We start from the raw sequence: 24,759 nt of genomic DNA, 5'->3' as shown, positions 1-24,759 counted from the left end.
AATATCAATCCATTATACTTTGTGACACAAAATGGGAAAAGGGGAAATTATAATAATACAGAAAAACACCCTTCCAACTAACCCTACACTCATTAAATACCCACTAACCCATTCCACTACTTTGACCCTATCTGCTCCTGCACCATGCCAACGGCCTGGGAGGACGGGACACCACCACTCAACACACCCTGTAACTCTTCTGAAGTCTAATCTTGTATGCCCAAATACTTCTCTGCAGCTGCCACCACAACATCTTTTTTCTTTGATTTACGTTCCATTTCTGCTGTACAGTTGATAACCATTGCTATAAACGCTAAAAGCTATCTTTACCGAAGCATATATCAGTCGTTGGCCTATCCCTCTGTGCTGGCACAGATCTACTACTCACAGGGATCCTCTCAGGATCTCTCACCCTTGACCCATCCTCCTCTACTTTCTTCACTGCCTCAGCATACGACACCTTCTGCACTACTCTGACTCTAGCCACCTCAACCTGCCTCTCTCGCACCGGACACTTCCGATCCCCAGCAACATGGGCATCCCAACAGTTGACACACACAACTTTATCCACCGAAACTACACAAACCTCTATCCCATGCCCTCCTGCACACTTCCCACATCTTGGAATCTCCCTCCTACAAACTGCTGCAACATGACCATAAACGATGCACCTGAATCAGCGCAGTGGATTTGCCACAAAAGCTCTAACAGGATAACTGATATATCCTACCATGACTTTATCGGGTAAAGACTCAAAACTCAAAAGAGCTGACAGTGACTTCTATGTTTCACCACGCTCAACACAGGGTCTGCACCAAACGGAGGGCATCACAAACACCAGGAATCTTCATCTTCAATTGCTCCACCTCCACACTTAACATTACCCCAGAAATCACTCCTTTCAATGGTGCCCTGTTCCTAAGAGCAAAGCAAAAAACTGATCTTGACCCAAGTTGCGTGACACGGAGCGCCCACTCCCTCTGGTCAGAAGAAACACAAACAAATATCACAAGTCCACTACAGGTTACTTTCACTGATTCAACTGCACCCAACTCCTTTCCCACCCACCCTGAAACCACAAATGAATCTGCCAAAATGTATGGATCCACTTTCTCCAACAATGTAACTCCTACTGCACCAGATTCTTATTTATCATGTCCATTGATGCCAGGCTCTGGTTCTGAGCTCTTCACCATACCTTCTACCTCACTTAACTCTCCCTCATTCATTTCCATTTCACCTCCAGAACTCGGTCTGACTCACTCTGTTTTCACTTGAATTATAACATTTGAAATGTCTCTATTACTTTGAAACGTCTGTGAGTGTAACGTTTACTGTTCATTTCTGATCATTGATTCCACTTTCGTTTATTATCTATTTAACCTGCTTTGGTAATGTAACATATGTTTCCCATGTCAATAAAGCCCATTTAATTGAATTGAGAGAGAGTGAGAGAGAGCTCCCTGTTAATGTATAGCGGACATGAGTCACTCATGGTTACTCATGGTTATGTGATGAGGTAGCCCACTTGTGACTTTAAAATCAGTGTCGGCCCAGTAGGGAATCTCCTCTTGGTGGAACTTAATAATATATAACATGCCATTTAGCAGACGCTTTTATCCAAAGCGATTTACAGTCATGTGTGAAAACATTTTTACGTATGGGTGGTCCCGGGGATCGAACCCCCAAGATGTTGGTTTCTCCCACAGTAGACCCGGGTTCATATCCAGTCAGTTACATTAAGCCGTGTGTTCTCTGAAAGGGGTCCTGTTTCCAACAGTGGGGTCAGTGGGATTAGATAGAGGCCTGTCTCTCTCCCTCTCTCTGACTGGAGGAGAGAAGTGAAATGGTGTGTCTCCTCTGGTCAACAATACTCACCTTGAGAGACTCCACAGCCTGTTGGAGCTCCTTCAGCTCCTTCTCTCTCTCCTGGAATCTCTGCTGGACCTTCTGATGACTCATCCCCAGCTGCCTCTGTGGATAATCACTCTTCAATGAGCTATCAAGCTTTATTTGTCCAGTAGATCAATAGTATAGTAATGTGACATAGGGCACATAGAAGTTAGGGATTAAAATGTTGAGGAACTGTCTGTGTGAAATTATTTTATTATGTTGTTATGTGAATGATTATAGTTTTCATGGTAGGCGTACATGTATCAAGGGGTTGAGACTGAACTTTGGACTCATAAAAGGGCATTCGGAATGATAATGTTGTTTGACTTTAGAAAATTGTGAAACATTTGGAGCAAAATCAATATACTCAAGGTTTGTGTTCATATTTGTTCTGCTGAGGATCGATATCATTTGAATGATCTCATATTCAAACAGCCTTAGTTCCTACTGTATCTTTAATTATTTGTTTATCAGTGTCACGGTTTCGGGCGAGGCTGCTCCTCCTCCTGGTTCGGGCAGGCTTCGGCGTTCGCCGTCCCCGGAATACTAGCTGCCACCGTTGTATGTTTCGTGTGTTGATTGCTTTGGTCTGTCTGGTACACCTGTGTCTATTTGTGTCCTAATTACGTGTCCTATAAGTTCCGTGTTTTGTGTTAGGTAGATTGTGTGTTGTTGTCCGCGTGTCGTTTGGAGCTGCGTGTTTTGCGCTCTATATGTTTTGTTTAGTTTTACGCATGTTGCGTATTTCACTCGCCTCTGTTTTTCGAGGTCGTGTCTTGGATATTTTTCACTTTGTACTAGTAAAGTTTGTTGGACTAAACCTCTGTGTCCTGCGCCTGACTCCTCATCACATCCACATCGGGTCCAGACTGACAGAACAACACACCTACTATGGAGTCAGCAGGATCAGCGACGACACCCAGGTCGCTAGAAGAACGGCTCAGTTATCAGGACTCCATGATCCGGCAACTGGAGGCCGTTTTGGGCGAGGTGTCCAACACTCTGCACCGGTTGGCTAATGGAGAGGTGCCAACGTCCTCATACACCATCCCATCACCACCGGTCAGTCCTCCTCTCTCAGCGCCAGAACCCAGTGGTATTCGGCTCTCGCTCCCGAGGGCACATGACGGTTCTGCAGCCGGGTGTCAGGGGTTTCTCCTGCAGGTAGAACTATACCTGGCTACTATACACCCAGCGCCCTCGGGATACGAGAGCGTCTCCGCCCTCATCTCCTGTCTATCTGGAAAGGCGTTGGAGTGGGCCAACGCCGAATGGAGGGGAATAGACGCAGCTACCATCACCTACGCTGAGTTCTCCCGCCGCTTCCGGGCAGTCTTCGATCACCCACCTGAAGGGAAGGCGGCGGGGGAGCGTCTGTTCTACCTCCGACAGGAGAAGAGGAGCGCACAGGAGTTCGCACTGGAGTTCCGGACGTTAGCTGCGGATGCGGGATGGAATGAGAGGGCCCTCATCGACCAGTACCGGTGTAGCCTGCGAGAGGACGTTCGTCGTGAGCTGGCCTGCAGGGACACCAACCTATGCTTCGACCAGCTGGTGGACATCTCCATCCGGCTCGACACCCTGCTGGCCACCCGCGGACGTCCCCGAGTGGGGGTCGTCCCATTCCATCCTCCAGCACCTCCGAGCCAATTCCCATGGAGCTCGGGGTGCTGGCGCTAGAGAGAGGAGGAGGGAGAACCCGAGGGGGCCACCCCTGCACCAACTGTGGCCGTGGAGGACACACCGCGGCCAGGTGCTGGGGAGGGTCTTCTGAGAGAGGGGACAACAGGTCACGCACTGGGGGAGTCATTTCAGGTGAGTAGGCGCCCCACTTACCCAGAGCTCTCTGTTGGTCACATGAGTATTCCTGTGCGTTTTCCACAGGTGGCACCTCATTCCCAGCATAAGGCGCTAGTAGATTCAGGCGCAGCTGGGAACTTTATTGATCGGGCATTTTGTGCTAGGTTAGGAATTCCCCCTTCGGCCGGTAGAAGTTCCATTCCCTGTCCACGCATTAGACAGCCGGCCGTTGGGGTCGGGTCTGATCAGGGATGTCACAGCACCGCTGACGATGACGACGCAAGGGGGTCATGAGGAAATCATTCAGTTCTATCTGATTGACTCTCCTGCGTACCCAGTGGTGTTGGGACTTCCCTGGTTAAGCACCCACGATCCTACCAGAGCGTGGCAACAGAGGGCTCTTATGGAGTGGTCTGCCCAGTGTGTAGGGAGATGTCTAGGTGTTTCCATAGGGGCGACCTCGGTAGAGAGTCCGAACCAAGTGCCCGCACTGCGCATTCCCCCCGAGTATGAGGATTTAGCACTTGTGTTTAGCAAATCGAGGGCAACACGGCTACCTCCTCATAGACAGGGGGACTGTGCGATAAATCTCCAGACAGGAGCAGCTCTTCCCCGGAGTCATGTGTATCCCCTGTCTCAAGAGGAAACTGCGGCTATGGAGACTTACATAGCGAGTCCTTGGCACAGGGATACATACGGTCCTCTACTTCTCCGGTCTCCTCGAGTTTCTTCTTTGTGAAGAAGAAGGACGGGGGATTGCGCCCGTGTATTGATTACCGTAGTCTCAATCAGATCACAGTGAAATACAGTTACCCACTTCCACTGATTGCGACGATGACGGAGTCATTACGCGAGCGCGGTTCTTCACAAAGTTGGATCTCAGGAGCGCGTACAATTTGGTGCGCATTAGGGAGGGGGATGAATGGAAAACAGCATTTAGCACCACCTCGGGTCATTACGAGTATCTCGTCATGCCATACGGGTTAATGAATGCTCCTTCAGTCTTCCAATCCTTTGTTGACGAGATTTTCCGGGACATGCATGGGCAGGGTGTAGTGGTGTACATTGATGACATTCTAGTGTATTCTTCTACACGAGCCGAGCATGTAGCCCAGGTGCGCCGAGTGTTGAGACGACTGTTGGAGCATGACTTGTATGTCAAGGCAGAGAAATGCCTGTTCTTCCAGGAATCCGTCTCCTTTTTGGGTTATCGGTTGTCCGCGTCTGGCGTGGAGATAGAGGTAGATCGGGTATCGGCTGTGCGTAATTGGCAAACTCCAACCACTGTAAAAGAGGTGCAGCAGTTCTTGGGTTTTGCTAATTACTACCGGAGGTTTATTCGGGGTTTTGGACAGGTTGCAGCTCCCATTACATCTCTGCTAAAGGGGGGTCCGGTGCGTTTGCAGTGGTCGGCTGAGGCGGACCGGGCATTTGTCAAACTAAAGAACCTGTTCACCTCAGCTCCAGTGCTGGCGCATCCGGATCCCTCTTACCCATTCCAAGTAGAGGTAGACGCGTCCGAGACCGGTATTGGGGCAGTTCTATCACAACGGTCCGGCACGCCACCTAAACTCCGCCCCTGTTCGTTCTACTCCAAGAAGCTCAGCTCGGCGGAGAGTAACTATGATGTTGGGGACAGGGAGCTGTTAGCCGTAGTCCAGGCCCTAAAGGTGTGGAGGCATTGGCTTGAGGGGGCTCAACACCCTTTCCTCATTCTGACGGATCACCGTAACCTGGAGTACATCCGGGCAGCTAGGAGATTGAACCCTCGTCAGGCTAGGTGGAACATGTTCCTAACCCGGTTCGTTTTTAAGATCACATACATCCCTGGGTCCCAGAATGGTAAGGCAGACGCCCTGTCCCGGCGGTATGACACAGAGGAGAGGTCCAACGAGCCTACTTCCATTCTGCCGGAGTCTTGTTTGGTGGCTCCTGTGGTATGGGAGGTCGATTCAGAAATCGAGCGGGCACTGCGTACCGACCCTACTCCCCCGAGTGTCCTGTGGGGCGGACGTACGTTCCGCTCGAGGTTCGTGATCGACTTATTTATTGGGCTCATACATCACCCTCCTCTGGACATCCAGGTATTGGCCGGACATTGCACTGTCTTAGCATGAAATACTGGTGGCCAACGTTAGCCAGGGATGTGAGGGTTTATGTCTCCTCCTGCTCGGTGTGTGCCCAGTGTAAGGCACCTAGACATTTGCCCAGGGGTAAGTTACATCCTCTGCCCGTTCCACAACGACCATGGTCCCACCTCTCGGTGGATTTTGTGACCGATCTACCCCCTTCCCAGGGTAATACCACCATTTTGGTCGTTGTGGATCGGTTTTCTAAGGCCTGTCGTCTCCTCCCACTGCCGGGTCTCCCTACTGCCCTACAGACCGCCGAGGCCCTATTTACCCACGTGTTCCGGCACTATGGGGTCCCCGAGGATATTGTGTCCGACCGAGGTCCCCAGTTCACCTCCAGAGTCTGGGGGGCATTCATGGAACGCCTGGGGGTCTCGGTTAGCCTTACCTCGGGGTACCACCCAGAGAGCAATGTGCAGGTTGAACGTGTGAACCAGGATGTGGGTAGGTTTTTGAGGTCCTATTGCCGGGACCGGCCGGAGGAGTGGTCGAGGTATATCCCCTGGGCAGAGATGGCCCAGAACTCTCTCCGCCACTCCTCCACCGGATTAACACCTTTCCAGTGTATTTTAGGGTATCAGCCGGTCCTGGCACCGTGGCACGAGAGCCAGATCGAGGCCCCTGCGGTGGACGAGTGGATTCGGCGCTCGGAGGAGACGTGGGACGCTGCTGATAGATTAATTATTAATGACTAATTATTACACCCTGAAACTGTGTATAATGTGTTAGAAATGTGTGAGTAAAGTAAAGGCTATGGCATTGAGCCACTATTTAGCAATGTGAGTAAGAGTTAGGCCAGACAACAAAGACAACTGAGAAACTAAGATAAAGAGGCCTCCCAATTTAGGGAGGGGAGAAACTGTTATGAAAACATGGTACAGAATATTGTGAGAACGGCAATAACTGAGTAAAGCAGGGAGTAGGATATGTGTGTGTGTGTGTGTAATGTATGTGTGTATGCATGTGTGTATATGTGTGTGTGTGTGTGGAACTGAAGGTCAGTAGAGCAGTTTTAGAGTGGAAAACTACAGCCCGCCTACAGAGGGAAGGGATTTCTTTTTGTATGACGTATGAGTATAAAAGATGGACTCTGAAATTGTGATGGCAGAATTCTCAATGAATAAATATCTCTGACCATGCAGACCGGGACTCTGGCCGTTACTTAAATCCCAAAAGACTTACAACCTTTTGGGAGACGCACAGAGACACTAAAATAGTTTGTTAAATAATTCACGTAACAGCTTGGTCCTTCTGAGCCAGACTCCAATACCCTGTTTCTGTCATTCCAGGTAACTCTGAAAACCGTCGACGGGCGAATGATACATTCGTAAATAGAAAGTCCTGCCCTTTGACATTAAGGGTTAAAACAGGCCAGAGGACACCTGATTAATGACAGAGACGGTGACGGAATCCAAACCTACATTGAATCTCGGCTGCAAGGATAAGGTCAGTAGTCTTTATTCATTAACTTGGTGAAATTGATTGGAGGACTTGCTAAAATATTGAAAAGTAGCAAATTGATCAATGCGTAGCCATTTTAAGTGAAATGTGGGGTTGACTGTCAGGAATTATCAAGATTACATTGTGAGGATAGACTCCTCCGTAGAGTAGGAGATAATTCTGGGGGACTAGTCAACCTGGTGGTGGGTCCGTAATGATTCACGGTAATAGGCCATTACCAAAAGAAACTACCCGGTGTTGAAATAGAAGGAACTATTAAAAGTACACCTATGGGATGTAACCTGTAAGAGATTATTGAACAGTCAACAAATAATCCGGGTTAAACAAATACAAAAAGTACACCAGAAGGAATTAAAGTAGCATGTGTGAGAAATATAATATTAGTAAAGTCAAAAGTCACAAACAACTGTAGATTTTGCTGTAACTCTATCCGTTCTGGAGCCTTATAAACTCCAGGTTACCGATACAACACCAATAATCATGTAAGGTTGTATACGTGTGAGACCTAATATTTGCTCAAAAGTCACATGAATAATTCCAGGTGGTTGTATAGAGGAGGGAGAACCCATTCCTGTTGTATGAGACTGTCAGGAATTATCAAGATTACATTGTGGGGATCAATCCCTCTGTAAAAGTATGAGATAATTCTGGGGGACTAGTCAAGACTACATATACAGGGAGAGGTGGTTGTATAGAGGAGGGAGAACCCATTCCTGTTGTATGAGACTGTCAGGAATGATCAAGATTACATTGTGGGGATCAATCCCTCTGTAAAAGTATGAGATAATTCTGGGGGACTAGTCAAGATTACATATACAGGAAGGGGGTGATTCAAGGTGTTGTTGTGTGAAGCTATTTTGAATTACTTGTTAAATTGACTTGTTATATAGAAGAGGTGGCTAAGGGATTTTTAACAGTACCAACCATGGGGGGCAAATCCTCACAAGAGGTCCCAGAATTTACTGGGGACGAGAAATACTTGATGTAATTAAAATGGAATCCAGGGATAGAAGAAATCTCCATTATGTAACCAGGTGGAGGGAGAGGTATGGTTTTGAGGGACGTCTAGACGCAGATAAACTCGAATCCATGCTTAAACAGATACATAAGGTGTGTAAAGGAGAAATAAGCAGTGAGAGAGAGAGAGAGTAGGAGGGGGCCAGTACCCACTGATAGCCTTACCTAATCTATTGGCGGGGAATGAAAGGGGCCCCAGCAACCTTAGATGTATACAGTAATAATAATAATATGCCATTTAGCAGACAGGCCATGAACACAGAGGACGTGGCCAGAGCGGTAGAAGGAATGACCCACCCCAAAACAGGAATAGTAAGGTTTGGGCTGCCGTTAGAGGGCAGAGGGTTTCAGGGGATGCCCAGAGGACACTTTTGCCATGGGCCGATTACGGAGAGTATGTTGGGAAAATAACTGAATTGTGTAATAGCCTCAGAGAGACATGCAATCCATCATGAGCAGAATAACAGACAGGACAGAGCCAAGAAAGAAGAGGAAGATGCAGGGTAACTAATTGCCACTCTGGGAGAGATGGCGGGTAGAACTAGAAACTTAGGAGAGAGAGGAGATAAGGCAGGAAGAAAAGAGAAGTGAGTGAGAGGGAAAGAGAAGTGAAGGTTGAGGTCTCCGTGCCTCCCCCAGAGCAGAGGGCAGAAAGGTTATATCCAAACTTGGCAGACCAGGCATGGAGAGAAAATCCAGATGATGAATATGTAGGGAGGAGAAGGAGAGTGCAGGGGAATAATGTTGCCCCCCCAACCGGCCCCACCTCCCTATGAGGAAGAAGGGGCTGGAGGAGGAAGGGAAGATGAAGGTGAGGAAGAGCCAGAGGTAGAGGAGTACCAGACAAGGGCAGAGAAAGTCAGACAGGAGAGAAAAGAGTGAAAAGAGAGAAGAGAGAGAGAGAGAAGTCCATCCCCCAGCTTTGAGCGTGAGGAAGAGGAAGATAAGGCGTGACTAGTCCTTGAGGGAGAAATAGTAGACTCTAGTGGGGGGAAAACTAAGGAACCCTTTGATCCAAATTGTGAGGTGTTTGAATTGGCTACTATTGACTTAGCACTTCAACAGGAACAGAAACCTTATTTGACATTGACAGTAATGGGTATGAACATTAAATTCCTTTGTGATACGGGAGCCTGCAGGACAGCAACCTGTGCAACAGACAAGCCAGATGGAGTCAGGATTGATGGGGAGAAAATCATAGTGCGATCTGCCTCTGGTCATCAATTTATTGAAAGGTTATCAGCCCCAATAACCCTAAAACATGACCAATCAGGATGAGAGGCAACCATACCCATCCTGATATCTAAGCTGTGTCGGGTAAATTTACTAGGACGTGATGTAATGACTAAATTGAATGTGGCTGTCATTTCCGCTGAGAGGGGAATGAAAGTACACATAGTCAGAGACAATATGGTGGTCTGTGGGGAAGGGGAGCCATGTTATTGGGATAGGCAAGATTTGTTTAGGGGGGGAATAACTGATATTCCCCGAACCTTGATGGAACTTGCTGATGATGTAGTACCAGGCCCCACTAAAATGTCCCCCGATGACCTACACTGTACTCTCTGGTATAACAAACACCCAGGTCCAGATGCAATCTATGAGAAAGCATTATTTAAAACCACAGAAAGGACTATAGCCTTGAAATGGTTTCACTATGACAACACCCACGCAGTAGTGGAGGTGGAAATAGGGCCCCAAAGTCAGAGACTGTTCAGGGAAATATGGAGCCCACATGTGTCCCTAGCAAAGGAGCCAGCAGAGGACTGGAAAGACATGGGCCAGGGGGTATCCAAGGGTAAGAGGATCACTGATTGGGTCAATATTGTGAGTGGCGATCAACACAGCCCATCCACAGATAGTACATTTAGATGAGAATAGCAGATGCTGAGGAGAGGAATACCTGTTGACAGAACAACAGGAGTCAGACTTACAAGAAGTTCCAGAGCATTTGTGGTCCCGGGGTCCAGCAGACGTAGGATTAATAAAAGGGGTAATTCCAGTACAGGTGATACCCAAATCTAATCATAGGCCATGACAGAAGCAATACCCTATGAAACCAGAAGCAATAAAAGGTTTGCAGTTTACCAAGAGCAGATTGGGAGGGACCTTGAGGGAGGGCCAATTCCCGGGGAGATAGTGAGGCCAGAAACAAAGGTGCAGTGTCCTGGAAATCACAGTCTGTTTTGTTTTTTTTCAGTTCTGCTGGGAGTACATTGGATGATGGGGTTTTGTGTTGAATTAGAGACAGTGAGACTATTAGTCAATACCTAGGAGAGAAGAGAGGTTACGGTAGCAAAGACAGAAAAGAAGGAAATGGTAATAGTGGAGACAGGAGTGAGTGGAAGTGTTACAATTGTGACAAAACGGGACATTTTGCTAGAGAATGTGAGGAACCGTGTAGTTACTGTGCAAGGAAAGGGCACCAGTTAAGAAACTGTAGGCAGAAGGGGAAGAGAGAAATCAGGAGTCCTCATGACTTGGCTGTTTGGTTGTTGTTTTTTAATTGGGGTTTTCAAATAAAAAACAACACACCTAGTATGATGTTTATAAAGCCTTGATGTTTCAATTTTGGGGGGTTTTCAGCAGGTCAATGGTGATAGGTCTTAGCACACAGTGAATTTTATGGAGTTTTTTAGGTTTTGGCTGAGTTTGGGGTATATATGATTTCTTATGAGAATGAATGTCATGATGATTAATGAACACTTGGGATGAGTAACATTTATTAAATATTTAGAATAATGGTAATGTTTGGTATACTATGGGATGGAATTTCAATTGCCTCTTATCTCTGTTTTAACTTTCTGGTGTTAATTAATCATCCACACTGGTAAATTCTAAAGGCATGAGAGGAGGACTTTAAGATAGTTTATTTTACCAATAAATAAAAATAAGGGATGGCAATTGGATGATAAATTACCAATATTACCTAAGTGATTGTTAGGTAGGTGATAATATTGACACATGGGCAGTGACATGTGTCAAAAGGAGGGATGGATGGTAGAACAGATTAGACAACACTTTGTGGCATATGGGATTACTCATTATAAAAAAAAAATATATATATATAAAATAAAAAATGTTCAAGATGTGTTATCTGTGCTCAAAATAATCACCAGGGCTGACAAAGGGCACCTCAGGGTGAGTATCCTCCAGCTAAGTACCCTTTCCAGCAATTGGAAATGGATTTTATAGAGTTATCACGGAGTGAAGGGAAGAAATTTAGAGTAACCCCAGATAAAGATGGGTTATCCCCCTTTGAGAAAGTGTTTGGAAGACCTTACAGAATGCCACAGTTGGCAGGACCAGACAGGCAGACATAGAACTAGAGAGCACCCTAGCAGAACACGTGAGAAGGTAGTTTATTAACCACACCTGTATGTCAGAGGTTTTGTGCCCCACAGGTGAACTAAAGGAGAAGGTGACCCACTCTATCTAACCAGGAGACTGGGTGTGGATCCAGTCCCTAAAGAAGAAAAACTGGAAGCAGCCCCCTTGGGAAGGTCTATATCAGGTCCTGTTGGTGACGGCCTTCGCTGTAAGAATCGCCGAAAGATCCACCTTGGTGCATGTCACTCACTGCAAAAAGGTAAACCCAGTTACACCTGACGAACAAACACAGAGTTAGGAGAAAGATCCGATCACCACTAGGGCTCGGGGGTTGGCTCCTTAACGAAGATTCCCTTACCCTGTCTGATCATCCCTGTGTGAGTTCGATAGAAGGTAAAGCAATGGGTTGGCCTCTGGCGTCTGACATATTCTCAGGGCGAGGGTGGAGATTCACAGGTCTCCTGACGGTAGGTAGCTGTCTGATTGTGGGGGCCATATTCCTAACACACACGGACCCTCCTGTTTCAGCCAGAAGTGGTAGTTAACCTAACACAAGTTGAAAAGGCATAGGAGACAGCTAGACGTAGGGAAAGGGGAAATACTAGGGACTTTAGGGAAGGACATCACCATATGTATGTCACCATGTACATCCTGGGACTATGTAGTTGCTTATACCAAGTGGGGGGGGATATGTCAATCTCCATACACAGTTTAGGGACAGGTGTAGTATTGTGAAAGTAGGGAATTATCAGAAATGGCAGTGCGACCCATATAAGGGTAGGTACTGTCTGAAAGTCTGAATTACGCTAAAACAGGTAAAGGCTACGGATGAGGGAATGTGGTACATAGGATTTGACCGCAAATGTTGTGGAGACCCATTAGTGGCTTTCTGGGTAGTAATCAACCCAGCAGATGTTACAGACCTGACAAATGAGATATCCTCTTCAACTGGGGCACCCTATAGAGTAAACCTCTCTGAGGGAGGTAGTGAGACCGGGGCCGTGGTGAAGATAGTGCAAACTATAGACCTGAAGGAAGTAGTACAGGTGGAGACGGGGTACAGGGATCCTAACCTGTGGTTGGAATGGATTCAGTATACGGCAATAACTATGTCTAAAGAGGACTGTTATGCCTGTAGGACAGCCAAACCAAGGTTAACAACTACTCCGTTCCCCTTGACAGGCTTTAACTCTCTGTCAGGTTCCATGCAATCCACCTGGGAATGTGGTGAAAGAGTCTTGTAGTAACTTGCACTATCTGTATCCCCCGATAACAAAGTCATCCCGACCTGGGTTGCCTCCGTTTGAAGTCACAGGGGAGTCTTATTGTTTTTCTAGGACTAATAAGAAAGGATACAGGGTAAGGCATCTTAGCTCCTGCTCCCACACAGAGAATATCACAACTAAAAGAGACCATGACTAATCTCTCCTCTTTGTTGCAGCCAGAGGATTTTAGGAACCAAAACCAGGCCCGTGCTGACATCTGATGGTTGTGTGGTGATAACTGATTGTGAACTCACCTACATACGCAAACAATCAAACGTGTCAGAGACTGGTGAGTTGTCACGTAGAAAGTAGAACCTCCTCCCGGGATCCTTTGATAAAGGATATATTGATGGGATAGGAGTACCTCGAGGGGTTCCAGAACAATTCAAAGCTAGGAATCAGATCGCAGCTGGGTTTGAATCAAGTCTTTTCTGGTGGTCAACAATTAATAAAAACGTAGATTGGATGAATGATATTTACTATAACCAGCAAAGATTTATAAACCACACTCGTGATGCAATAAAGGGATTAGCTGAGCAGACAGCGGCAACTAGCTTAATAGCATGGCAGAATAGAATAGCTTTAGATATGCTTTTGGCTGAGCGGGGCGGAGTTTGTGTTCTGTTTGGATCTATGTGCTGTACTTTCATCCCCAACAATACAGCACCGGACGGGTCCGTGACCAAAGCGCTTCAGGGACTCACCACGCTGGCGAACGAACTGGCTGAGAACTCTGGTATTGATAGCTCCCTAAACGGTTGGTTTGATAACATATTTGGTAAATGGAAAACTATTGTTGTAACTATTCTGGGTGCAGCTATAGCTTCTATGGGTATGCTTGTTCTTTGTGGATGTTGTCTTATTCCCTGTGTCTGAGGGTTGGTGAGCAAGGCGGTTTCCCAACAGATGGTGAGATACGGCCCAATCCCGGACTCCGACCTAAGGAATTAAGGATATGACCTACCAGGCTTGGTGGAGGACGACGACGATCCAGATAGTTTGAGACTGGATGTTTTCCTAGAACTATACATCTCTAGTTTAAAAGTTATTGTAATGATCTTTTGTGTATTAAAGTCTCGTTTTAAGTATGATGTACTAGTTACCATTGCTAAAAAGTAACGTTTTTAATCATGGGGTAACACTGATGAACCTGTAATGTTGTTATATGCAAACCAACTTATATACTTCAATGAGTGTGATTCATTTCTATAACAACATATATTTTGTATGTGTGTAATATTTAGTCAAAGGGTGGAATTGATAGATTAATTATTAATGACTAATTATTACACCCTGAAACGGTGTATAATGTGTTAGAAATGTGTGAGTAAAGTAAAGGCTATGGCATTGAGCCACTATTTAGCAATGTGAGTAAGAGTTAGGCCAGACAACAAAGACAACTGAGAAACTAAGATAAAGAGGCCTCCCAATTTAGGGAGGGGAGAAACTGTTATGAAAACATGGTGCAGAATATTGTGAGAACGGCAATAACTGAGTAAAGCAGGGAGTAGGATATGTGTGTGTGTGTGTGTGTGTATGTATGTTTTAGAGTGGAAAACTACAGCCCGCCTACAGAGGGAAGGGATTTATTTTTGTATGACGTATGAGTATAAAAGATGGACTCTGAAATTGTGATGGCAGAATTCTCAATGAATAAATATCTCTGACCATGCAGACCGGGACTCTGGCCGTTACTTAAATCCCAAAAGACTTACAACCTTTTGGGAGACGCACAGAGACACTAAAATAGTTTGTTAAATAATTCACGTAACAGCTGCCCATGTCCATCTGCAGCGGGCCATCCGTCAACAAAAGGCGAGCGCCGATCGCCACCGCAGCGAGGGACCGGTGTACGCACCGGGAGATCGAGTCTGGCTCTCGACTCGAAACCTGCCCCTCCGCCTGCCCTGCCGGAAGCTGGGTCGGCGGTTTGTAGGGCCCTTCAAAGTCCTGAGAAGATTGAACGAGGTGTGTTACAGGTTACAACTGCCTATTGAGTACAAAAATATTAACCCCTCGTTCCATGTGTCTCTTCTCAGGCTGGTGGTAGCTGGTCCACTCCAAGAGGAGGAGATAGGAGAGACCCCTCCACCCCCTTTGGACATCGAGGGGGCACCGGCGTACAGGGTCCGGACTATAGTGGACTCGAGGCGCCGGAGGAGTGGTCTCCAGTATCTCGTGGAGTGGGAGGGGTACGGTCCGGAGGAACGGTGCTGGGTGCCTAGGAGGGACATCCTCGATCCATCCCTCCTGACAGAGTTCCACCGTGGGCATCCCACGCGCCTGGGTCCGCGTCCTCCTGGCCGTCCCGAGACCGGGTCGGCGCACGGCTGGAGCCGCGCGTCAAGGGGGGGGTACTGTCACGGTTTCGGCCGAGGCTGCTCCTCCTCCTGGTTCGGGGAGGCTTCGGCGTTCGCCGTCCCCGGAATACTAGCTGCCACCGTTGTATGTTTCGTGTGTTGATTGCTTTGGTCTGTCTGGTACACCTGTGTCTATTTGTGTCCTAATTACGTGTCCTATAAGTTCCGTGTTTTGTGTTAGGTAGATTGTGTGTTGTTGTCCGCGTGTCGTTTGGAGCTGCGTGTTTTGCGCTCTATATGTTTTGTTTAGTTTTACGCATGTTGCGTATTTCACTCGCCTCTGTTTTTCGAGGTCGTGTCTTGGATATTTTTCACTTTGTACTAGTAAAGTTTGTTGGACTAAACCTCTGTGTCCTGCGCCTGACTCCTCATCACATCCACATCAGGTCCAGACTGACAATCAGACAGTCACCAACAAGTAGTTCTGGTCTTACCTGTTTCTCAGTCCTCTCTGCTGCAGCTGACACTGTATTATGGCCTTTATGTTCATCCACTGTACACAGATAACAGATACACTGCTGATCGGTACGACAGTAAACCTCCAGCAGTTTGTCATGATGAGAGCAGATCTTCTCCTGTAGTTGTGCGGTGGCTTTGACCAGCTTGTGCTTCTTGAAAGCAGGATATTCATAGTGAGGTTGGAGGTGAGTCTCACAGTAAGAGGCCAGACACACCAGACAGGACATGAGGGCTTTCTGCTTTCTGGTCCCAGTGCAGACATCACACGCCACATCTCCAGGTCCAGCATAGCACAGAGCAGGAGGGGGAGCAGCCTGGAGTCCTGTCTTCTTCAGTTTCTCCACCACTTCAGCCAACATGTTATTTTTCCTCAGATTAGGCCTTGGAGTGAAGGTCTCTCTGCACTGAGGACAGCTATAGACCCCTTTCAGACGATCCTGATCCCAGCTTTCTTTAATACAGCCCATACAGTAGCTGTGTCCACAGGCAGTAGTCACCGGATCCTTCAGTGGATCCAGACAGATGGAGCAATGGAACAGGTCCTGATTCTCTGCCATTTTGGTGCTCTCTCCCGTAGGTTAAGCAATGGCAGTGTCAAAGATTACTTTGTGTTTCATGGAACTCTACACCAGAGGACAGGAAGTGGCTTCCTACTTGACAGTGTACTCTGTATGTAGAGGGGGTGTGGTTTATTTGATAAGGAAATGTGACAGAGTGTTGGGTAGTAGCCAGAGATGGTTAGTATTTATGTTATATCTATGTGAAATATGTATTTTATCTACTTCTGAGTATTTTGTCATTTGAATCACACTGGGCTGAACTACACTCAAATTTATTTTTATTTTCAAAATACAAAATACTCTTTTGTACCATTTTTTAAAATTGTGGTTCACATTTTGCATTAATTGAAAGTCGCTCTGGATAAGAGCGTCTGCTAAATGATTAAAATGTAACTGTACATGTAAAAATTAATCATTGCAATCACTTAAAAACTCAATTTAAAGATTTACTTCAGGATTTAGGCAGTGAAGCCCTTTATCTACTTCCCCAGAGTCAGATGAACTCATGGACACCATTTTAATGTCTCTGCATCCAGTATGAAGGAAGTTAGAGGTCGTTTTGGGAGCCAATGCCAACTAGCGTTAGCGCAATGACTGGAAGTCTATGGCATGCTAGCAGGTACTATAGACTTCATGGCGCTAACGCTAGTTAGAAACTTCCTTCAAACTGTAGAGACAAATAAATGGTTCCATTCATTCATTGATTTTTAGAACATTTTCAGTTCCTTGTATAATTTCAGTGGAAAGTCCAAATACATGATTTTTCAGATGATGGGAGTAAAACTGGCAAAGCTATAATGTTTATTTATGCTCCATAAAGTTGTCCTAGAATCTGTTGTTACCCTGACCTCTCCCACAGATTCCATCAGGTTACTACATTCAGACCATGAACTCTAACCTGCACCTGAACAGCTTCCTCCTGCCCATCGGTGCCATGAACGTCATCAGCATCCTATCTCTGCTGCTGCTGGCCCCTCTCATGGAGTGTGTCACCTCCTGCTACCTGTCCATGGAGAAAACACCCTTCTCCCCCGCCAGAGTCATCAGTAAGCACACACACACACACGGCACAGATACACACACAAACACACAGAGAAAGACACACACACACACACACAAACACACACACACACACACACACACACACACACACACACACACACACACACACCCTACTGGTGTACCTGCCCACTACTGGTGTATTAGAGACAGACAAGAGACGTTTGAACCAAATGAATGCTTCTTTCTCTTCCAAGTATTCCTCTCTTCTCTGTTCCAGGCTCTGTGATCTCCTTCCACCTGACACCCAGTCATATCAGAGGCATCTCCCTGCACTTCCTCCCCCTGTGGATATACTGCTACATAGATGACTGGAAATAGCTGATTCATTGTGTCAATCAATTCAATAACAGAGCAATTCCAATGTCATGATTTTGACTTTTATATTGAAAGATCACATTGATTCAGTAATTGATTCAGAATACAGAATTGTTTGTATTCATACATGGACATGGGTGATTTAAATATTCTCATCTGATCATAAATGGATCAACAATGATCCCAGTTTCTGATTTGACTGGTTTGCCAGTACTACAGTTTACATCAAGAGAAAAAGAGACACATTTACAGAGGATTGCAACAGCCAAGAGGTGATCAGGTAGACAGTAAAAGTCTGAAGCCTGAGTGTCAGTCTGTATGTGCTATCATGCCATCTGTTTAGCAAGACCACTAACAGATCTGGGACCAGGCTACAAAGAATGTGCTATGTCTAATTATTATTATTTATTTTTTTACAATAACGTTAAAAAAGGGGAATTGAACCAGATCATAGGCCTACTGGAAGACTGTTAATAACCCAGAAGCTCTCCATCAACATGTCTGAAATGGTTGAAATCATCTGTACCTACTGGTAATTATTGAGATATGATTTTGTACCAATCCCAAACCCAGGATAAAGGGGCTGAGTGAATGTGGTCTGGACTCTGTGGAGGAGGGTCATTGTGTCAGAGACGCTGTAGAAGGACAGAGTTCCTGCCCTGTGGTCCTGGTTCACTCCTACTCTGGAGGACCAGGGGACAGATATTTCTGTTTTATTAGCATTGTGCCAAAACTGAAATCACAAATTGTTGGTCAGAACATCCTGATCCCAGCAGCCCTCAATACAGCTTCTACAGTAACTGTGTCCACAGGCAGTAGTGACCGGCTCCTTCAGTAGATCCAGACAGACAGAACAACAGAACTGGTCCTGGTCCAGCAGAACTCCCTGCTGAGCCATTTGGACGGTTGTTCACTCTCACTTAGACAGACGACACAGAGACTCAGATCAGTTGCTTCCTCAGAAGAGAGTTTGTGGGAGGGGGAGGGGCTTCCTGGTTCTGCCAGAGGGGTGGGGTTAGAGGGAGGTAGGGCTTAGAGGGAGAGAGAGAGAGAGAGAGAGAGAGAGAGAGAGAGAGAGTGGAAACTGAGCTGCACTTCCTAACCTCCTGCCGAATGTATGACCATATTAGTGACACATATGTCCCTCAGATTACAGAGATCCACAAATAATTTGAAATCAAACCCAATTTTGATAAACTATCTTATCTACTGGGTGAAAAACCACAGTGTGCCATCGTAGCAGGAAGATTTGTGACCTGTTGCCACAAGAAAAGGGCAACCAGTGAAGAACAAACACCATTGTAAATACAACCCATATTTATGTTTATTTATTTTCCCATTTGTACTTTAACTATTTGCATATTGTTACAAACACTGCATATATGCATAATATGACATTTGAAATGTCTTTATTCTTTTGGAACTTCTGAGTGTAATGTTTACTGTTAATATTTATTGTTTATTTAACTTTTGTTTACTATCTACTTCACTTGCTTTGACAATGTTAACATACGTTTCCCATGCCAATAAAGCCCTTAAATTGAATTGAATTGAATTGAATTGAGAGAGAGAGAGAGAGTGAGAGAGAGAGAGAGAGAGAGAGAGAGAGAGAGAGAGAGAGAGAGAGAGAGAGAGAGAGAGAGAGAGAGAGAGAGAGAGAGAGAGAGAGAGAGAGAGAGAGAGAGAGAGAGAGAGAGAGAGGTGGAAACTGAGCTGCACTTCCTAACCTCCTGCCGAATGTATGACCATATTAGTGACACATATGTCCCTCAGATTACAGAGATCCACAAATAATTTGAAATCAAACCCAATTTTGATAAACTATCTTATCTACTGGGTGAAAAACCACAGTGTGCCATCGTAGCAGGAAGATTTGTGACCTGTTGCCACAAGAAAAGGGCAACCAGTGAAGAACAAACACCATTGTAAATACAACCCATATTTATGTTTATTTATTTTCCCATTTGTACTTTAACTATTTGCACATTGTTACAACACTGCATATATGCATAATATGACATTTGAAATGTCTTTATTCTTTTGGAACTTCTGAGTGTAATGTTTACTGTTAATATTTATTGTTTATTTAACTTTTGTTTACTATCTACTTCACTTGCTTTGACAATGTTAACATACGTTTCCCATGCCAATAAAGCCCTTAAATTGAATTGAATTGAATTGAGAGAGAGAGAGAGAGTGAGAGAGAGAGAGAGAGAGAGAGAGAGAGAGAGAGAGAGAGAGAGAGAGAGAGAGAGAGAGAGAGAGAGAGAGAGAGAGAGAACTGTCCACAATGTTAATAGAGACAAAGATTTGTGTTCCTAGGTTTGTGTCCTTAATATGGAATACATTAAATAGAGTGGTTAGAATATATAAAGGGTAACAGTTTCTATGAAATACATATGTATAATGCTTTTAATGAATTGTGTAATGCCTTAAACTTATGTGCTATGACACTAACTATAACCATCCATAATAACTAATACGTGGTTGTAAAACTGTACAATGTTTTATATATAATTAGCTACAATGGGGGAGGGGGGGACTTGAAATGGATACAATGTACTGTAGGTGAAATGAATAGTGTATGTATTGACTGATCATTGAGAATGATGTAACACTTTACATTACAGTGTCTTTATTGGTGTATTTGATATTTGGTATTTTATTAGGATCCCCATTAGCTGTTGCAAAAGCAGCAGCTACTCTTCCTGGGGTCCACACAAAACATGAAACATGACATAATACAGAACATTAATAGACAAGAACAGCTCAAGGACAGAACTACATACGTCTATGTCTTCTAGATGGTGTTCTATACTGTATGTAATGATATGTCTATGTCTTCTAGATGGTGTTCTATACTGTATGTAATGATATGTCTATGTCTTCTAGATGGTGTTCTATACTGTATGTAATGATATGTCTATGTCTTCTAGATGGTGTTCTATACTGTATGTAATGATATGTCTATGTCTTCTAGATGGTGTTCTATACTGTATGTAATGATACGTCTATGTCTTCTAGATGGTGTTCTATACTGTATGTAATGATACGTCTATGTCTTCTAGATGGTGTTCTATACTGTATGTAATGATATGTCTATGTCTTCTAGATGGTGTTCTATACTGTATGTAATGATATGTCTGTCTTCTAGATGGTGTTCTATACTGTATGTAATGATATGTCTATGTCTTCTAGATGGTGTTCTATACTGTATGTAATGATACGTCTATGTCTTCTAGATGGTGTTCTATACTGTATGTAATGATACGTCTATGTCTTCTAGATGGTGTTCTATAATGTATGTAATGATATGTCTATGTCTTCTATATGGTGTTCTATACTGTATGTGATGATATGTCTATGTCTTCTATATGGTGTTCTATACTGTATGTAATGATATGTCTATGTCTTCTATATGGTGTTCTATACTGTATGTAATGATATGTCTATGTCTTCTATATGGTGTTCTATACTGTATGTAATGATATGTCTATGTCTTCTATATGGTGTTCTATACTGTATGTAATGATATGTCTATGTCTTCTATATGGTGTTCTATACTGTATGTAATGATATGTCTATGTCTTCTAGTCTTCTATGTCACAGTGCCATCCGTTTTGTCTCCAAAGCCCCATACACTACCCACCACTGTGACCTGTACGCTCTTGTTGGCTGGTCCTCACTACATGTTCGTCGTCAAACCCACTGGCTCCAGGCCATCTATAAATCACTGCTAGGCAAATCCCCGCCTTATCTTAGCTCATTGGTCACCATAGCAGCACCCACCCGTAGTCTACGCTCCAGCAGGTATATCTCACTGGTCATTCCCAAAGCCAACACCTCCTTTGGCCGCCATTCCTTCCAGTTCTCTGCTGCCAATGACTGGAACGAATTGCAAAAATCTCTGAAGCTGGAGACTCTTATCTCCCTTAATAACTTTAAGCATCAGTTGTCAAAGCACCTTACCGATCACTGCACCTGTACACAGCCCATCCGAAATTAGCCCACCCAACTACCTCATCCCTATATTGTTATTTATTTTTGCTCTTTTGCACCCCAGTATCTCTATTTGCACATAATCTCTTGCACATCTAGCATTCCAGTGTTAATACTATTGTAATTATTCTGCACTATAGCCTATTTATTGCCTTACCTCCATAACTTGCTACATTTGCACACACTGTATATATATTTTCTGTTGTATTTTCTGACTTTATGTTGTTGTTTTTTTTTACCCCATATGTAAAACTCTGTTGTTTTTATTGCACTACTTTGCTTTATCTTGGCCAGGTCGCAGTTGTAAATGAGAACCTGTTCTCAACTGGCTTACCTGGTTAAATAAAGGTGAAATAAAAAAATAAAAAATAAAAATGGTGTTCTATACTGTATGTAATGATATGTCTATGTCTTCTAGATGGTGTTCTATACTGTATGTAATGATATGTCTATGTCTTCTATATGGTGTTCTATACTGTTTGTAATGATATGTCGATGTCTTATATATGGTGTTCTATACTGTATGTAATGATATGTCTATGTCTTCTAGATGGTGTTCTATACTGTATGTAATGATATGTCTATGTCTTCTAGATGGTGTTCTATACTGTATGTAATGATATGTCTATGTCTTCTATATGGTGTTCTATACTGTATGTAATGATACGTCTATGTCTTCTAGATGGTGTTCTATACTGTATGTAATGATATGTCTATGTCTTCTATATGGTGTTCTATACTGTATGAATTCTGAGGATTTAAAATATGAATCTATAATCATGCTTCCCTTTCAATGTCAATGTGTATTTGTAACATTCTAACCCTGTTTACAATAGTGCTTTGACGAAGAAGCTTTCTCCAAAACGTGTCAGCAAGTAATATCACTGAAGGGAATTAATCTGCCGTCCTGCACCTTATTTTACAAACAGTGAGCACGAGAGGGTGGTGACCTGGGGGATCTGAGGTACTGGAATGCATTAAAAAAATATATATCCTTTATAATAAAGCATTGCATTCATATCATCACATTTGCGTAGTGGCATAGAGCAGTAGAGTACAGGCACTTACAGAAGTTGTACACATGGGGGACATTTTTAGTAGCATAATGGCCGAGAAAATGTTTGCCTTTTATAAACGCATTTCATGCAATTCTATGTCATTTTACATGACGAGACATTGGTAGAGTATTTGTTAATACCACACAAATGATGGAAATGGCAGGCTACACTGACAAACTGAGAATCACAGATCAATAAAAACGACCTTGTCTTGAATCCATCAATAGCCTAGGCCTAGGTGTGTGGAGACACATATTGTAGGCTACAATATGAGGAGGAAATTATAGTCCTAAAAATGCTTTCCAGTTTCACTGACTCACCCAATGATGCACAGCTCCCTCACTGGTGATGGCCGATGCACTCGTGCCAAATGCCTATCTCTCTCTCTCTTTTGTAAAACAATATTTTGAAGTTGATCAAATAATTTGGTGGCCTACAGCATAGAGTCTAATTAAATGATGAAGTGCAACGCTTGAGAGATGAGAGTTCAGGCTCCTGTCTATCAGAGCAGAGAGGGAGAGAGATCATAGAGAGTGAATCTCATTGTCACGACTTCGGCCGATGCTGCCTCTCCTCCTTGTGCGGGCAGGCTTCGGCGTTCGTCGTCACCGGCTTACTAACCACTGCTGCCCCAATCATCATCACAATTGTCTTGTCTTGTCAATCACACACACCTGGTTCCTATCCCCCTAATTAGTCAGTGTATAAGTGTTCCCTCTACCCCCTTGTCCTTGTGGGGGGATTGTTAATTGTGAGAGTAGTGTAGCTCGGTGGAGCTACTCATAACATTGTGTTGCCAGGGTAGATTTCCCCCTGTGCCTATGTATTATTGGATTCCGTTACAGTGTATTTGCCAGGGATGTTTGTTTGCCCTGTGCCTGTTTCGTTGATCGCTATTGGAGCGCATTTGTGTGTCAACAAAGGAATAAACTCTGTATTCGGTGATTACCCTCCTGCGCCTGACTCCTTCCACCACACTCATCACAGTCATTTTAGTTATGTGAGAGATACAGGCGTGCTTCTCACACAGCCACCGTCACGCGTTTGTCTCCAACATATACTATGCCCAGCTGTGGGGCTTACAAGTCTGAATTTCTTACAGCCTAATTTTCAAGACATCAATGTACAGCAAAATTTTTAGGTGTCACTGCAGAACACCCTCCATATGCATATGAACACATACTCAGAGGTGGGGCTTACAAGACTCACATTTCATATACTCAGAGGTGGGGCTTACAAGACTCACATTTCATATACTCAGAGGTGGGGCTTACAAGACTCACATTTCATATACTCAGAGGTGGGGCTTACAAGACTCACATTTCATATACTTTAAGACATCACTGTAGGACAAACATATCACAATCATTTGATTTGATATCAGAATATACTTCAAATAAAATAAATCAATGTATGCTACAGCAGAACACATATTATAGTATATAGGCCTCCTGCCTATCTGATAATATGAAGAGCATATTCAGATTAACTTCACAGTACAGAACAAGTTTGTAAAGTTTTCCAGAACCTCCCACAACACTGCCATTTCCTGGTGAGTCTTCTCCTCCCTATTTCTTGTTTTGCTCCTGGTGTCTGTGACACATCTGTGTCCTTTAGCAATCCATGACCTCACATAGGGGACTGGGTTGAATTTGGTCAGGGTGGGCCAACAAGGTTCAGAAAGAGTAGCCCTGATATGGTGGAGGTATGCAGAGAGGCGCGGGTTGAGGTGCAAATCAGATTCATTTGAGAAAATCCCTGCTGGCCTTCTGCACTGGAGATGAGGATGGTGCTGACCACCATCAACATCTCTTTAAGTCCATCTGGAGATGGGGATGGTGCTGACCTCCATCAACATCTGTTTAAGTCCATCTGGAGATGGGGATGGTGCTGACCACCATCAACATCTCTTTAAGGCCATCCCTGGGACAGTACTGATCAACATAGCTGACCAGATGCAGAGGTGGACCAGTGATGTTTTCCTCTCAGTGGTGAGACTTGCCCTTCCATTTGATACACTGTTAACTCATAAGATCATACAAGATGTT

General features: G+C 44.6%; 1 protein-coding gene across 1 annotated transcript in view; it reads right to left on the bottom strand.

Annotated features, from left to right (window-relative positions):
* The window catches only part of LOC123487486 (tripartite motif-containing protein 16-like), a 30,065-nt gene extending 11,513 nt beyond the window's left edge, over window positions 1–18,552 (bottom strand). Inside the window, exons 1-3 of the mRNA XM_045218686.1 lie at window positions 18,415–18,552; window positions 15,693–16,154; window positions 1,879–1,974 (exon numbers count right to left, since the gene is read on the bottom strand). Of these exons, the coding sequence (XP_045074621.1) occupies window positions 1,879–1,974; window positions 15,693–16,154; window positions 18,415–18,552 (696 nt within the window). The remainder of the gene's footprint in view (window positions 1–1,878; window positions 1,975–15,692; window positions 16,155–18,414) is intronic.
* Between the last annotated feature and the right edge of the window lie 6,207 nt (window positions 18,553–24,759).

Source organism: Coregonus clupeaformis, unplaced genomic scaffold, assembly GCF_020615455.1.
Source record: "Coregonus clupeaformis isolate EN_2021a unplaced genomic scaffold, ASM2061545v1 scaf1724, whole genome shotgun sequence".
In the NCBI taxonomy this organism is placed as follows: Eukaryota; Metazoa; Chordata; class Actinopteri; order Salmoniformes; family Salmonidae; genus Coregonus; species Coregonus clupeaformis.
The sequence above is the reverse complement of the archived record's forward strand: the minus strand, read 5'-3'. Positions and strand labels throughout refer to the sequence as shown.